Raw genomic sequence first — 16871 nt, 5'->3', positions numbered from 1 at the left:
CAAGAATATTTTGAAATAAAAGCACAAGGCATTAGGGCCTGTTCACATTGACTGAACTCGGCTAAACTGAACTGAAATGAGCTGAACTGAATATTTTATAAGAGAAGGAAATTAAGAGCTGAACTGAACTGAACTGAATTGAATTTCAACGTAAGAGAACAGGCCCTTAGTCCTCTCAATTGGAATGGTCCAATAGTTGTGATTGCAATGCTTGTGAAACTTAAGCCACATATTTCTCACCACACAACACAACACATTGTGTAGCACTCTAGTAATTTCATGTAATGTGTGGCATTATTGATTTAGCCAGTCACTTTACACGTGTCAATGTCGGACATAGAGTATCGCAATTAACAAGTGGGAGTTGTATTATTGATATATTGGCTTATGGCTAGCTTCACAGGTTACTTTTAGCCAAGGGTTTAATCAAGAACGGCAGATATACCATACTCCAAATAAAAGAACTGAATTACATATCCCTTGGAGCAAATTTATATCCAGCCACTGATCATGAATTCATGACTTTTAAATAACACCTGAAGACTTAAATAATCAAAGTGTGATTATTTGATTAAAAATACAAATTTCCGTACAACAATCAGATTACATTTACATTTAACAATAACCTCATAATGAAAAATATCAATGAACATAAAATCTCTTGGATCAGATCAGATCACACACGTTACACGTCCTAATAATAAGAAGATGACCTTATATGAGAACATAAATTTTACATATGCTTGAATCGTGTATTTCATGCTACAAATTTGAAAACATTGAATCAAATCATGCATTTTACACTGCATACACCAGCATATCTTACACTAAATAGTGCATTTCGTGTGATGGAATTACAAGATCATGCACTAAATCGTGCATTTTGCAATATACTTTTAAGAATATATTGCATCAAGTCATGCATTTTGCACCTTGTATCCCATCACTTAAAATAAAAAAAATTTAATATGTACCCTTGAGCCATCCAAAACTACATAGGAAAACCAGCTAACCTCCGAGTGAACCGCATTAGGTTCTATCAGAAGCTATGATGTCCCATATATAAGATAGCTCAAAGTCAATTTCCCAAGACCCCCCATCCCAAGGAAGGTATGTAACATGATACTCAACAAATCAACCATATAGTGTATACCCTTGCCAACAGACATCAGGCATCAAACCAAAAGCAGCCTACAAATCTTCTAACAAAAAATTTCCCCATAAAAGAGATGGTGTAATGAAAAGTAGAAGAGGAAGAGGGAGAAAGAGGGTTGTGATTAGAATGGAGCTTTGCAAATTGGAAGGATTGTATGAGGAAAGCAAAGTAATGGTTACTTTTATAATAGTCATGGCCCATGTCACAAGTTAGGAATATAATGAGGGAAGACCTCATAAGTCATAGCAAATGGGCCATCCCAAGACTGTAACATTTAAGTTGGGAGATAATTTCTCCTTTCTAGTTACAACCTTTATACTTTAACATTTGTTAATGTTTAGCTTTAACCATAATAATACTAAACATCAAGAAGTTAAAGATAAAAAAAATATTGATATTTAAAAAGTACAGAGCATATTATATAACACATCTAATTAGATCCACATAACTATGTTGATTCTTAAGTACAAATCCACAGAAACGGTCAATGCATAACATGTGTCTACTAATAAAGATGCATGACAAGTGGGTTTCTTACCCTTATCTTTTACCTTTAAAAAGATTCTTGCCTCCAATCACAATTTAGGTTGTACAATGGCATCCAATGGAGTATTATCAGGGTTTAGGTTCCTTTTTTTTAAAAAAAAAAAAAGGCTTTGGAGGGGAGATGTATCCAGGCTTGTGCAACTTTACGTTAGCAAGTTGGAAAATGGAAATAATACTATTTCTTTAAGCCCATTTTAAAACTAACTATAAAATGAAACCCTGACTGTGTAGCTTCATTATGTTTGGATAGAAAGAAATGGAGGGAAAGGATGAGAAGAGAATACTAAATAAGGGATATGCCTCCTTTTTTATTTGGATATCTAATGCAAGGAGGAAAGAGGAGGAAATTGGAAAGATCCATTTTCTTTCCCCTTTTAATAAAGGGAATCCCTCCATTGTTGGAAATTTTAGGAAGGTCTCCTCCTCCCTCCATCACCTCCCTTTCCCTTCCCTACCTTCCCCTCCTTTTTCTCTTAACTATGGGCGCTCGTTAGCTTTTTCTATATAACTATTTCCTCAATTTTTAAATAAGTTGCACCTTTTTTTTTAGTCTTTAATTATTTATTAGTAAATTTTAAAAAGATTATAACTTGAACTTGGACATAAAACCAATTCAACATTTTTCATTGCATAACAGCATTTACATAATAACATTTGTCTATGCAAATTAGTAAGAAGACACGATCAAAATTGATATAAAATTAATGCAAAAAGTTAAAATGATCTAGTTATATGCAACTAATGGAGTTACATAGGTACTGTTAAAATGGTTGCGTGAAATTTCAACTCGTAGGTGATATCCTATGCCAACTATGTTTGGGTAAGAAAAGGAGAGGGGAAGGAAAAGGACAGAAGATAAAGGGAAGGAAGTGAGGGGAGGGAAGGGAAGGAGTGAATTTTTTTTTTCCTTTTAAATTTCTTTAACAATAGAAGAATTTTGATTATCAAAGGGTAGGGAGGGATTTGGTTCATAAAAGGAAAAGGAAAATCGATCCACCCATTCATTTCTCTTCTCTTGCCCTATTCTTATTTTAAGAGGGGAAATTGTATCCCTCACTTTCCCTCCAAATCTTCCTATCCAAACACATTATACACTCATACTTAGCTTGCCCTTATCTCAGTCTGCCAATAAACTCTCCTCTACTTCGCCAAATCTCATGGCTTTCTATCAAATATCAAAAGCATAAAACTCACATTTCTATTGTTTAGATCATCTAAGGTATGATGCAGACTTTCTGATATGTCCACAGGCACAATTTATATTCAGAAACTCATTGCGACGAAGAAGATAACCATATTAACACAGTACACAAGGATGATAAGATGTTCAACAGACACATCTTCTATTATCATTTGATCAGGGACATTTCAAATAATCCAAAAACCAGCCCGACTCATATGCAACTCATCAAGGCATTCATTCATTTCCACAATTCCACTTAAACTTCAAGTCAAACAACATAATCAAATTTCAAGCAAACTACCAAGATTCACATAGAAACACCAACAGTACTGATATACTAAGTAAAATTTGCTAGAAGATCACCATACAACATGGCTCTAAACAAAGATAACCCTAGCTTTAACTCAATTTTAATCAATCAACAAAATAAATTTCAAACTAACAACCAAGATTCACATAAACATAGAAAACATGTTTCATTACATTATTCATTCATATCTAATAGAGAGAAATCCATGCTACCCACCAAACATCAATACATATTCCTACTTGGTACCTTTTTGTTCACTTATGATAGCAATCAAAAAAAGAGAATAACATAAAACAAAGAAGAACCTTCTAAATTCCATCTGACTTGAAATGAAGCTCGGATGACTAATACTAATAGGGTTCCAAAAACTCACCACACCTTTCCATATTTCCATACAAGTGATAGCAAATAATCCAAAACCCAAACACAGAATAACATCCAACTTCAAATATAACTCATACTAGCATTCATTCATTCCAGCTTCCAAAATACTAGCAACATATAAATTACAAGAAAACCACCATTCGACATGACACTGTATACAAAATTCACCTACGATTCCATTCCACTCCAATCAAACAACAAAGCTTCAAACCAACCACCAACATTCACATAAACATCAACAGCCGCCACATACAAATCATCACCACCTAAAAGAATACACCATTTCACAAAACACCGCAAAGCCAATTCACCCAAATTTCCATTCAAAATAATCAAACAACAAACCCAAATTTCCAGTATAACCACCAAAATTTCACACAGATAACAATAACAATCGCCACATTAACAACAAATCCACTTCCGAAAACCAAGGCAATAGAATCTCTTAAGTAAGAACATGTTTGGTTTCATAACATTATTATTTCAAATCCATTAGAATGAGTTCCACTCTACTAATCAAAACATCAATACAATTTTCATCCTGTTGTTGTTCCAATTAAAGATAATAACAATCGACAAAAAAAAACGTAAACCAAATCATGAAACAAAGAACCTTCAAGATTCAGTAGTCTTGATGATGAAGTTCTGACGACTGATAGGGTTCATCACCACTGGAGGTCCAGCAGTACGAGGCCATGCCTGCATTCTTTTGTCAGTTTCCTGGAACCATTCTTTGTTTGATACAGTTGATGGCGTACTTCCTACAATATTCAAATTTCGAATTAATTTTATGCAATTTTCTCTAGATCGAAAAAAAAAAATTACTTAATTCAATAAAAACTGGAAATAAATTTGTGAATTTTTTGAGAAATTTTACCTCCGAAAATCTTCTGATCAGACATTATGTAATCGCAAGCATAAGCAACGAAAAAGGATCCAACGAGTGAGCCGACGATGTATTTACCCGCCATTGTTGACCTTCAAAGCTGGAAAAATACGTCGAAAATTAGAGAAATTAAATTTTAGATCGATCTGAAAAAAAATTGTGAAGAAATTGAGAGGCGATTCAGCTCGAAATTAAACGCAGATTATGAATTCAATCATCTGAAAAATCGAATTGAAAGGGAAATTGATGAATTTAGAGGAGAGAGAAACTTACCGAAGAGAGAGAAGTAAGGTAGGGCAACTTTCTAGAGAGAGAGGGGCAAAGGGGGGTTCAGGTGCTACCGTGCGATGAACAAGAGCGCGTTATTGGGCTTCTCACTTCTCATGATAAACAGATAAAGGTCAATTTTGGGCTATAATGAATTAATGATAGTGCTAGGCCATGGTGATCCCAAACACAACACGAACCCGACTCAAAGTTATGTTAGAATTCCAAACACGACATGATATGAACACAAAATAATCTTAAACCAGACACGTAATAGATTATTTTGTTCTCGCCAAAAAAAAAAAAAAAAAAAGATTATTTTGTCATATTCTACAATTATATTAGTTTTTACATGCTTTTTTTATATGTTTAGAGAACAACCCAAAATTAACATGAGAAGATACACAAACCCGACTTTTAACCTGCTTTTCTAGCTACAGAGCAATGTTTTTTTTTTTACTTGTATTAAGTTTGGTGTAACAGTTGTTTAATTTGGAAAATAAATAATTATACATGGCAAAACTAAAAATTTTGGAAATAAAGGATACTACTTGTATAAATCCTTTCCTCCTAATTAACTTTAGCATTGTACAAACACAAGGCATTTTCAAATCATTACTTGTATAACCAAATCAAAGTATACTTATTTTGTAAGTAAAATCAATCACTGTGAATCATGTAGTTCGAATAACAATACTATAGCTTACTAGCTTATGTTATAGGAAGTATACAAAAGTCATTTATATGCCAAATATTTGTGACAAATGCAATAAATTGGAAAGAGAGAACTCCTTCAGTAGAGATTAATAGTTGCCAACAGTTTTGTGACAGGAAGGTGAAGCTATAAGCTATTTCTGTACATGCTCCAGTTAATTACTACTACAAGTGAAAAAAAGAAGCAAAAGCAACCAATTTCTACAGAACAGGGCTCTTAAAGATCTCAACCTTAAATTTATAATTAACTGAGATCAGTAAGCCAATTGAAAAATACATACACCTCTATACTACCATCACTATCTGCCAATATCAGTGCTCGTGGTTTATGAATACAGGTGTGAGGCAACATCGACAAAAACTAAGATAGATGCCTTGGTAATTATCTACATAACATCATCTTTAGAAAGTATACTAGGTACTGAGGTTCCGTCTTGTTGCTTCCATTTTAATCAATAAATCCTTGATGTCGGTTTCCATCCTAGTTTTCATGTGAAAGTATTCACGATGACTTCTTTCCAGCATTTGCAGTTCTTCATGCTTAAGCCTGCGCCTCTCCTCTACCTCTGACAGGTGCAATTTTGCAATCCTGCTCATATACTCTTCTTCCGCTTTTTCATTCTTGACGATCACTATGCGTTGAAGGCCTTCAGCCTCTGCGCGAGCAGCATCAGCACGTTTTTGGAATAACTGAGCTTCTGCCAGCTTAAGCTTAACAATATCTAGCTCATCTCCGGTCTTGGAGCTCATGCCCATCAGCATCTCAGTACTCCACGAACCACCACCAACTGATCTCCCTTCAATACTTGGAAGGGTATTTCCAATATTTTGCATTTGGGAGAATTCCTTGGCAGAATTGGATTTTGACCAAATAGGTTCATGACTGAGTACATTTGCCCCATCTTGGACGTTATTCTCAAGAGGCTGAGGTTGGACTTGATCTCTTCCAGAAGATCCTACTGCATTGGCAAGCTTGGCATCACCCTCTGCAATACCGGACACACTCAAGTGTCAGGCCATCAGGATAAAAATGAAAATTGCAAAAGTGAAAACCAAAAAAAGACAAAAGCAAATTAAATAGGCCAGCAATCAAATGGTTTGTATTATTCCCTTAATACGGAGTACATAAAATGAAGCTGCATAAAATAAATACTATGCCTAACATAAGAACAGGTGGTGCTGCAAAGTGTGCTCTACAAGTGGTATGATACAATGCCAACAAAAGTATATCATCTCATGGTTAAATTACTGAGAAAGTGATAGTAGCGAGAGTGCGAGACAGAAATGTGCTTCATCTTATTCATCACATTCTGCATTTTAAAGTTAGAAAGATAACAGAGTATTTCTCAACAGAAACAGGTTATGCTGTGAATAGTGAAGTAGTATGATACAATGCCAACAAAAACAAATATATTTATCTCATGGTTAGATCATTGAGAAATTTATAGTAGCAAGACAGACAAGTGGTCATCTGATCAATCGCATTCTACATTTTAGAGTTAAAAAGATAGCAACACAAATTTTCTCAACAGAAACAGCAGCAGGGCAGTAGTAGCTACTACACACATAAACGAATCTTTCTTTCTAATTCACCCTCACCTATGATTACAAGCATAAATTAATAATTTTATGAGATGGCAATAGAAAATTTCCTAAAATCTTCTCCCTTCCCCCACCCCAAACCCGCAACAAAATAAAAGGAATATTAGCATTAGAATACTTTGCAGACATGACAAGACTGCAAGCAACGAGTAGTTAAATATTCATATGACCACCAAAAAAATGCACCAAGAGAATTATAGAGCTGGCCAAAAACACCATCCTTATAGCCAAGAAGTTCGAATGACTGTATGAAGAGTTCAAACATTAACAAGCAACTAAGAGAAGTAATCAAACTGGAGTTGGATATCATCTACAAAAAAATCTTGTGCCAAAGTATTTTTACCATGACAAGCCTGTGGCAGATGAGGCTTAGCCACTCTGCAAACCTCAGATCAATCAGATAACAAAATCTATAAAGTGATAAGAGTAAAGGCGCTCTGTGCAAAATTCACTTTGTTTCTTAAATGAGACAAATACTGTGTCTACATGGATGTTTGGGAACACAATTTCTCTGGAGAACCAATGCCTGCAGAGACATTGTTCAAATGCAGCCCTTTTTGAAATGACATAAGGTCATCAGACAAGAAAACTATTGTCTCAACAAGATAAATCATACAAACCACATCAAAGAGACCTTGTGACTGAGTTGAGTGAATTACAGCCGATGACATTTCATGACTAGGCCAAGACATCTGCTACAGCAATTACAGGATATACTACTCTTTATCCATTCAAGTCCTTGTATAATTATAGCAAAGTAGTAACTACATGAAAGTGAATCACCTAAGTTTCTAGTTTCTATTATTAGAAAAAGAGCAAAAATATACTAGTATTGGTTTCCATTCTACAATTATAAGCATATAATAACATCCTCAATTTATGATGAGTAGAGAAACAAAAGTTATAAGGAAACCATGCATGCAACAAACAATTAATCCTAAATAACAATTTGCTGAGAGGAAATTTTTTTTGTATGACTTACCATTTAGGAACGCCATTATTTGATTACAGATCTCCACAGTTTTGGCCCCACTTTGCAACCTACCAATCAGCTGCTTAGCAGCATCATGCAATACTTTTCCTCTGTAATCATTGCTTGGACTAAATATCCTCCTCACATACTCAAGTTCCCTGAGAAATGTCTCAGCTTTCCATTCGGTAGCACAAGTTTTGAAAACATCCTTCACGAAGCCAAACATTTCAGATGGATGATCACAGGCAAGACAGTAAAATTGCATTTCAGATACCCCCTGAGCCCCAGCCATACTTCGACCATTTCTAATATAAGATTTCAGCGAACCACAATCAGTATGGCACCAATGGTTGCAAACATCACACCCAACCCAACCACATGTGTTGGAGGCAGTATCAAACTTGGAACAAACAAGACACATACAAGAACTGCAATAACCATCTTTCTTGGAGCAAAATTTACAATCACACTCATCCACAGGCAACGCACTACGACAATTAACATTTCTACACTTCAGACTCAGAAATATCTCTGCAAGATCACTAGAAGAAATACTGTCAGCTCGCTGGATATAATCTGGAAGACTAGTCTTAAGAGCCACCAAAGTCTGCAACTGAACACGATGACACTTTAACAGAGTCTCCAAATTAAGATCAGACCTTTTTCGCAGCACATCCTGAAGGACACGTAGCTTTCTATGATTGTCTTCTTTCAAAATAACTTCACATACACTGTCCTTCAAGAAAGCAATTGAACGCTCTGGCATTTCATTAAGCCTTTGAGCCATGGCTTCGATGTGTTCTGAAGCAATTAAATAAATTAGCCGCTCCACAAGATCTCTTTCTCCAGCAAGTCCCTGTTCCATCTCTCTTTCACTGCTGCTCCTGAAGAGCCTTCCTACACTTTCTTCCCTAGTCACCCGCCTCTCACTTTTCCCAAATTCCGATCTATTATCATGAGATCCAGCACTCTGAGCAGGAGACCTAAAATCGTCTTGATATCGTATCTTTCCAGAGGGCTGTTTCTGAAGACTGTCAGAACGATCCACTCTAACAGGCACTGCTTGTTGTTGTATAGCTCGACTATTCAAAATGCCTTGGGATGACTGCATAAAATGTAGAGACCCGTTAACATGACCGTTTGAAACTGATTTAGAATTCGCAAGTATTTCCTTAGGCAGAGAATCATTAGCACTTAATGCCTGCCAATTAACACCTTGAAATAAAGGACGACTTTTGACAGATTGCTCAAAGTCATAATCAACTGAATTATGAGTCAATGAACAACTCGGATTATGAATGAACTGCGACCCAGAGAATGAAATTGATGTCGTGAAACAATCTGAACCAGTTCTGAGAGTGGTGCCAAATGATTGAACACTCCTTGCACGCGGAGGGGAGATTGGGGGTGCAGCAGCACTGTGGGAAGCAGCAGCAACTGAAACATTAGGCAGGCCAAGAGAGAGATCTAGAGGTTCCAACTTTAGCTTCTCAGATTCAGATTTAGATCCATTACTGTTGACACACATCACTTTGACTCCAGCAGAGCTAGAAAAGAGCTCAAAGCCTCTCACACTAGGGTCTTCCATGGCATCATCTTGGCAAGCAATGAAATTCTTTTCGACCAGCAAACTATTTTCTCTAAGACTATCCTCACAAGAAGAGCTGACAGCCACACCTTTCCCTTTGTCTTTCAGGACAGGGATAGATGGTTTGGGCTCTTTAAGAACTTCTACAATTGCTTTATTTGACTCACCCAAACCAAAATCGAGGTCAAAATTATTTTTCGAATTCTTATTCACTGGTGATGGCTTTTTCACACTTCTAGGATTATGATCTTCCACATTTACCTGACTATCTAGGCTGATGTTTCCAGGGGCAGACTGCTCAAACTGATTTCCTCTCAATCTTTCATCATTAGCAAGAACAATACCTGTACACACTATAGGTTTAGTTTCTTCGGAAACAAAAACCTTATTCAAATAATCATTTTGGATAGTTGAGCACATTTCTAATCTTTCCACGGTCTCGTTGTTTGCTAATTTTTTACCAGTCATCTGTTTCCTGTCAGCAGCACCTACACCTGATGCTTGTTCGTCTTCTAGAGCCAAATTTCTGTCAATGGCAACTGAATTAGCAACTCTGAACTTGACCACTTCACTAATTTCAAGCTCATGTAGCTTATTCCCAACATCCCTGTCTACTTGAGGATTCTTAGCATGTTGATTGACATTTTCCACCTTTGGCTCAGAAACAACGTAATCTTCCGGTACTTGAATCTGATTCGATTCTGGTTGAAGCTCTCCTTCCTCCATCTCAGTTCCACTTCCAATGGCACTAGCAAATCCACCACTATCTTCTACCATACTCTCTTTCTTCTTGGTGTTCTTCAAGGGCTCATCGCCGATTGACTTCTTTGAATCTTTCGTTGAATCTTTGGACCAGGTGGGTGACTTGACATCTTTAATTCCTCGAGGATACCTCATATTCTCTTTGCTACTGCTAACACCACCACTATCCGCTCCCCCACCTTTACTACTACTGCTCCCACCCTTTTCAACCGGTGAACTCTTAACATCTTCCTCAACATCCTTCTTGCCCCTACTATCAAACCTCCTCCAGGAAGACGAACCCCCATCCTCCCTCCTTGACCAATGCCTCTCCGACCTAAACCCTTTCGGATGATCCCTCCTCGAAACACAAAAGCTCTCGGACCGATGAATCCTCTCCTTTTCCCTATCCCTATCCCTATCCCTATCTCTATCTCTCTCCCTATCCCTCTCCGGCACATACCCACTACCTCGTGGAGACACCATCGATGAACCCACCATCCCATCTCGATCCCTATACCTATCAAACCCTTTTCTCCTATCAAATCCATCATTCTCATGCTCCAATCTCTTCCTCACCCCTCTAAATCCCTCCCTCTCTTCAAAACCCCCAGAAAACTCATGCTCCCCTCTCTTCCTAAACCCTCTTGAACCCTCCCACTCATCAAACCCATCTAAATCATGATCCACCCTCTTCCTCAAACTAACCCACCTTGACGCTGACCCCTCTCGCTCTCTATCATCATCAATCACCGGAGACGGTCTACTCCAACCATTTTCTGTCCCTTTAGAGTAATATCTCCGATGATGCGATGACCATCCCGGTGTCGTTCGGTCAACCTCCTTCTCCCCAACCGACCCCAATTCATCACCATACGATCTTAACCTCTTCATTATCTAACCCTTATTTCTAATTACACATACTGCCTCCGTTTCCAAAAAATGTACCCAAACACAATTATATCAGTTAATTTTTTTTAATAGAAAAATTAAGGTACATCAAAAGCAATGGCAGCAGGTACACTAGGAGCTGAGGAAACTCCTCAATCCTCACTCTAAGCTCATCATACTCTCTACTAGCATTGGCCACGAGTTCTAACCAACATGCAACAAATTACATACCCGTGTGGGATCTTTTTAGACTCGTCTCAATTTATACAAATAATAACTTTCTAAAAAACCCGATAACACGGAATTAAAGATATTGATGATTAAAGAAGTACAACAAGTGAACAACCCCCACAAAATATAATCAACAGTATAAATTTGACATATAAAATTATAAACCCTCGATTTGTATTCCCCTCTTTTCTAAATCTATAACACCCTAATTTCTGAAAAATTAACAGATAATTTACAGAAATAAGAGCTTAAAAATTAAAAAAAAAAATGAATTAAGCGGAAAAAATTACCGACTGAAAATCTGGGCGACAATCCATTCGAGAGAAAATGGGGAAAAAATGGGAAGAAGAGAAGATTTGGTTTAATCAATCTCTGTGAAAAAGAGTCACAGCTTAGTGGGGGACCATAATTTGAGCCAATAAGAAGGAATCGGTGACGCAGAAAGGTGACAGGAGGTGAGATTAGCGAAGAGGAAAAGAGAGTAACAACAGTCAACGCCAAGTGGTGAGGGTTTGAAAACTGGTGTGTGGTGCACGTGAGTAGACGTAAGATAGAAAATTATGAGGGAGTGCTACGTGCGAAAAGCGCATGTGATGTTGACACGTGGAGTATGGAGGAAATAGACTAATAAATGCGTATAGTGGGTGAGGTGGGTTAGCATGGGACCGTTGGTACTAACGGTTCGGGTACCCGATAACCAAAATCACTAAAGTGATACCCATATTCCGAACTGATAAGTTTGGGTACCCGGATTTTCGGATCGGTTATCGGGTACCCAATAAGATATCCAATAATGATAATTAAACTTAATTATGTAGTTATTATGATATAATTTACAACTAATTAAAAACAATACCATATGATCTTGACCAAATTATTAATAATATTACTAATCATGGATATTATAAAGGGATTATGAATTAAAGTAAAAGTTTAGATTTATATTCATAGATTTAACTAGGGAAAAAAAGCAAAAAAAATGCTTATCGGATCGGATCGGATAACCGTTAATTTTAAAATGATACCCATAACCATACCTAATAACAAATTATCGGAAAGGGTACCCAAACCGTTATGGTTATCGGATCGGGTACCCTAATGTAACACCCCAATAATTCTCTCTTTAAACCTGTGAATAACCTGAACAAAATCCAAGAGAATTACTGGCGTGCTACCGCCACGTGTTCAAACGTTAAGGCTATGTCAGAAATTAGCAGCGGAAATACTAAATCAGTTATACATAAATTTCAAAACCAACGAATAAAACCAAGTTAAGTATTACAAGTTGGAACCATTAAGGCCCTTATTCAAAAATCCAAACTAGAAATTGAACAAAATTAAAACCGAGTTTAAAAAATAAATTCAAAGGTAGTAGCAAAATAAATTGTGCAAAATAAACAGCACTCCACTCAAAACCCCACAACCTTGATGCGAATGCTGAATGTGTAAGAACCTGTAGTTAATCTGCTCCCCAATATTACAAGTGTAAAAATTGGATCGTCACAGGGTCATTGAAAGGCAAAGGCCATGACCAAAGAAAGACACACACAAAAGCACGCAATCAGCAAAGCTGAGTACATACAAGCTGTGAAACAGAATAAGAATTCCATGACATGCTACTAATAATCATTCATCATGCATCATTAAGTTATAGACTCAACACACGACTCAACTATCAATTTTACTAGGACTTCACTAATTAATAGTAGTTAACTCGTTTTATATCATTCATTGGATTAAGCAATAGACAAGGTTGTCCAACCCATGCTCCATTTGGAACATCAATAAAGAAAACCCCATGCCTCCTTTCGGAAACATCAATAAACATCCAACGACCACGGGCGCGACTCCGTGACCGTAGTTAGTATGAGATCTCACCTAACTCCTAGTTTTGAAAAATATTTGAAATAAGAGACTCGTAGATCAGACGGCCTCGAGAAAAGTACACGGCTAATACCCCATGTACCCCAACCCCTGATTGTCATTACTCCAGAAGTGCACCAATCCAGAGTTTTATTGCTCATCCATCTTGCACTTTACGTGATTTACAAGTTTAGACTTGGTGATGACTCATATGCATAACAATACAATCAATCCAATATCAATTCAATCAAGTAAAGCAACTTTTCAATTTCAATTCTTGATTTATTAGTGGCAAGCAACATTTATTATTTATTCCTTTACTACCTCGGTGTATAAACACCTTGAGTGCATAAGGCACCCCAAACTCTTAACCTTGTCTTATAAGACATGAACCATTCCTTTACTCATCCTATTTCATTAAATCATGAATGAGTAATAATTAAGTCATTTCACCAATCACATACCTTTGCCTCTAAGCGCACCTTGCATAATTAGAACATAACCAATAATTACAATAAGGAATAGTGCACGTCAAAGGAAATTCACAATGTATAACCAAACAATTATTCCCAGTCTTCTCTATACATGATACTAAGTTCTTGTTTCGTTCCTAAACATGCTTCTAAAGGCAAGGTTTCGTAACTCGTACGTACCTTGAGTAAACAAATTGGTATGCCACTTTACTAACTAGAAATCACCTTCAATAAACTCCTCTCCTAAGCCAAATAATAACATCTCAATCAATACCCAATCAATTAAATTTACAGCAATACTAACTTACTTTAAAACCTTCAAAATCCAAATCAAACAACACTTTAAAACCTTCCCTTTTGTTAAAATTAAAGGCTTATATATAGTTCTTTAAATTTGTCTTCATAAAAACCTTAAAATGCACTCTTATACATGAAATTATAACAAGTTCAAAGTCTAATAAAAATCTGAAAATTATATAAAAACCCCTAAAATCTCTCTTTTTAATGGGTGATTAAACCCTCTTTATAAAACATCAAAAGTAGTACTTAGAAACTATTTCCAACACTTGAAACTTAAATAAAAACATATATTTATGCTTAATTAACTTTAAACATAATTAATTTTATTAATCAAACTCAAGGATAATATTTTAAGTATGTAAAAACTTCGTTAAAATCAAAAACTGCCCGAAAATCATATTTAGAGGCTGAATTTGGCCTCGAGAGGGTGGTGCTCACTACCAATGGTAGTGAGTCTTTCTTAAAACGTGGTTTCCACATAGAAAACACTACTTTTTTGTCAAAATCGGATGAGTTTAAAACCTGATCGGGATTAAAACGGGATTAATATTAACGAACGGAAATCTAAAAATTAAAACACGAATATAATCTGAAATTTTATACCATAATTGAAACATAGTAAACCTAATAAATTTGCAATCTTTTATAACTCATATACATAATCAAACCATAATAATAATAATCTAGAACAAAATTTAATCTAAGATTGAAACTTTAAACAATTCATCAACACAAAGGAAAAGAGGAAGGAAAGGGAGAAGAGATTCGAACTAATGGTCGCGGGTGGTGGCTGGAGGACCCCGGTGCAGCAAGGGCGGCGCGGCGGTGGTCTGTGGTGGTGCGGTGCAGCAGCAATTTTTTTTTTTTTTTTTTTGAACCATGAAAGAGGAAAGAAGGAGGAGAAAAAAAATAGGGTGAATGAATTTACGTGAGAGGGAGAAGAGTTTGAGGGTTTTGGGTTTTTATTTGGGCTTTAGTTTCCTAATTTTATTAGGAGTAGGAATTATGTAGTTTGGATTTGAGTGAAATTGAGCATTGGGCTACAAACTTAAAAGAGGATTAATAATTTTAGCTTGAAAATCTTTTTGCTTTTACATCAAAATAGTTCATACTATAAAATTAAAATAAAAAAAAATACATTTGTATAAATAATAAATAATTAAATATACTTTAATTAGGTTGAAACTATGGGGGATTACACCTAATTTTCGGAACGGTTACGGATCGGTTTTTCAGGTTTTCGGTTTTTCGGGTAGTTTTGCTCAGCCCTACTGAGGGGTTACTTTTGCTGGAGAAATGAAGGGTCGTTGACTACTTGACTATTGATGAATATTGAAAGAGATAGGAGGGTCCGAGGGAGGAGGAGAGTACGATTTTTTTTTTTAAGTTAACGTGTGATGGGGGTTGGTTGAGTTTGATCATATCGGGGATAGTCGGGATAGGTCAAGCCATTTTGGATACGGAGTCTAAGTTATTCTATATCATTGCAGTGATTTAAATTACATTATTCTATTTATGACCATTTAGCTTTGGATTTGATTGGGTTGTTCTTGGGTTGGGGTCTTTGCTTGATAGTTCCATTAACATAATCCTTACCCTATAAAAGCACCAACACTCAAAAAAATGGGTTTCCTTATGAACAGTGTACTGACCAATTTGCCCCTATATTTGTTCTACCATTTCCTTATCTACAGTGCTGTGACTGATTTGCCCTCAAAAAAACCATGTGCATCATTGCTGCCAATTCACTGACCCTTCCAATTCTCTGCTAAATTAGCTTCTTCATCATCTTTCTCTCTCCTCTTTAATCTTACTCAGGTTCAATTATGATCATCATTCTTCTGTAAAATCAAAGCCCTCCTCATTTCAAATTTCACTATCAATTCCAATTTTTGTAAATTGGTCTTTTTTTTTTTTTTTTGCAGCAAAGAAATCGAATTCGATCATTTTCAGTCAATTAATCGAATTCCGACGATTAAAGAAAATCACGAGAATTTTCGGTGATTTCTAACCTCGAGAATGCCGTTCCATCTGTGCGGGTTTAAATGGTTAGGTTTGTGCAAATCAGTATCTATTGTTAAGGGTCAAATTACTTTTGATTTGTGTTGGTTTATTTCTTCAATTTAATTTCCATTTGTGTGGGTTTATTTGTTCATATAATTTTTGGTATTTTTTTTGTGGGTTTATTTGTTCAAATCAGTGAATAATAATCTAAATTTCAGGGTTTGTGTTCGAATCAATTTTTTCCTATCGCATGTCGCTTCCTAGCTCTAATTTCTGTTCAAGGTATACCACGAATTGAAAATTTTTTTGTTGCATTTGTTAATATAAAATTTGAAGTTTTTGCTGTTGTGTTTGGGGATTTGTATTTGTGTGGAATTGGCCTAACTTCTTGATTTATTAAGGATGAATAATATTAAGTCAAATGAAAATTGTTCTGTTTAGTTAGTATATGTTGGCCTTGATGCATATATAATTAGTATATGCCAAGATTGGACTCGGGTCAATGTAGCAATCCTATTATAATATCATACGAAATCTGCATCCAACTCTGAAGAACAATATAGATGCCAACTTGCCAAGTAGCACTGATTAGACTTGTGTACAAATGACTTGGGAATTTTCCCATTCACGTTCTTATGAGATTCCCATGGAAGCACTTTCTTCCCCCATTATCGGTCGGAAACGTGGGAAAAGGCCTTAATTGTTAGTATAGTCAATTTGTGGTTTTTGCTTATTGAGTTGGCAATTTAGCACCGCCAA

At 36.1% G+C, this 16871-nt stretch overlaps 1 protein-coding gene and 2 long non-coding RNA genes across 4 annotated transcripts; all 3 read right to left on the bottom strand.

The window, feature by feature from the left end:
* Positions 1–4001: 4001 nt before the first annotated feature.
* Positions 4002–4894, bottom strand: LOC145626266 (uncharacterized). The gene is made up of 3 exons (XR_014110982.1): positions 4739–4894; positions 4457–4565; positions 4002–4340 (listed from the first exon to the last, which is right to left on the bottom strand). It is a non-coding gene; the product is annotated as an uncharacterized LOC145626266 (long non-coding RNA).
* Positions 4895–5506: 612 nt separating this feature from the next.
* Positions 5507–11878, bottom strand: LOC145628455 (protein OBERON 4-like). 2 transcript variants are annotated; one of them, XM_081680752.1, is made up of 3 exons: positions 11763–11878; positions 8031–11273; positions 5507–6432 (listed from the first exon to the last, which is right to left on the bottom strand). In XM_081680752.1, exons 2-3 carry the CDS (start codon positions 11242–11244, stop codon positions 5861–5863), a joined length of 3786 nt encoding a protein of 1261 aa, XP_081536878.1. In that variant the 5' UTR covers positions 11245–11273; positions 11763–11878; the 3' UTR covers positions 5507–5860. The 2 variants fall into 2 exon arrangements, with proteins under 2 accessions (XP_081536878.1, XP_081536877.1); XM_081680751.1 differs by having other exon boundaries at positions 8031–11866.
* An 817-nt stretch (positions 11879–12695) lies between these two features.
* Positions 12696–15389, bottom strand: LOC145626265 (uncharacterized). The gene is made up of 3 exons (XR_014110981.1): positions 14880–15389; positions 13989–14051; positions 12696–12936 (listed from the first exon to the last, which is right to left on the bottom strand). It is a non-coding gene; the product is annotated as an uncharacterized LOC145626265 (long non-coding RNA).
* Positions 15390–16871: the final 1482 nt, after the last annotated feature.

This window comes from Chenopodium album, chromosome 4, assembly GCF_948465745.1.
Source record: "Chenopodium album chromosome 4, dcCheAlbu1.1, whole genome shotgun sequence".
NCBI lineage: Eukaryota > Viridiplantae > Streptophyta > Magnoliopsida > Caryophyllales > Amaranthaceae > Chenopodium > Chenopodium album.
Note: the sequence above shows the minus strand (reverse complement) of the source record. Positions and strands in the feature narration are given on the sequence as shown.

Bases quoted from the DNA above. Each gene is read 5' to 3' on its own strand.
- LOC145628455 (XM_081680752.1), bottom strand. From the start codon at position 11,244: ATGAAGAGGTTAAGATCGTATGGTGATGAATTGGGGTCGGTTGGGGAG. The intron at 6,433-8,030 runs GTAAGTCATACA...CCGGTATTGCAG, and splicing joins AATAATGGCGTTCCTAAATG to AGGGTGATGCCAAGCTTGCC.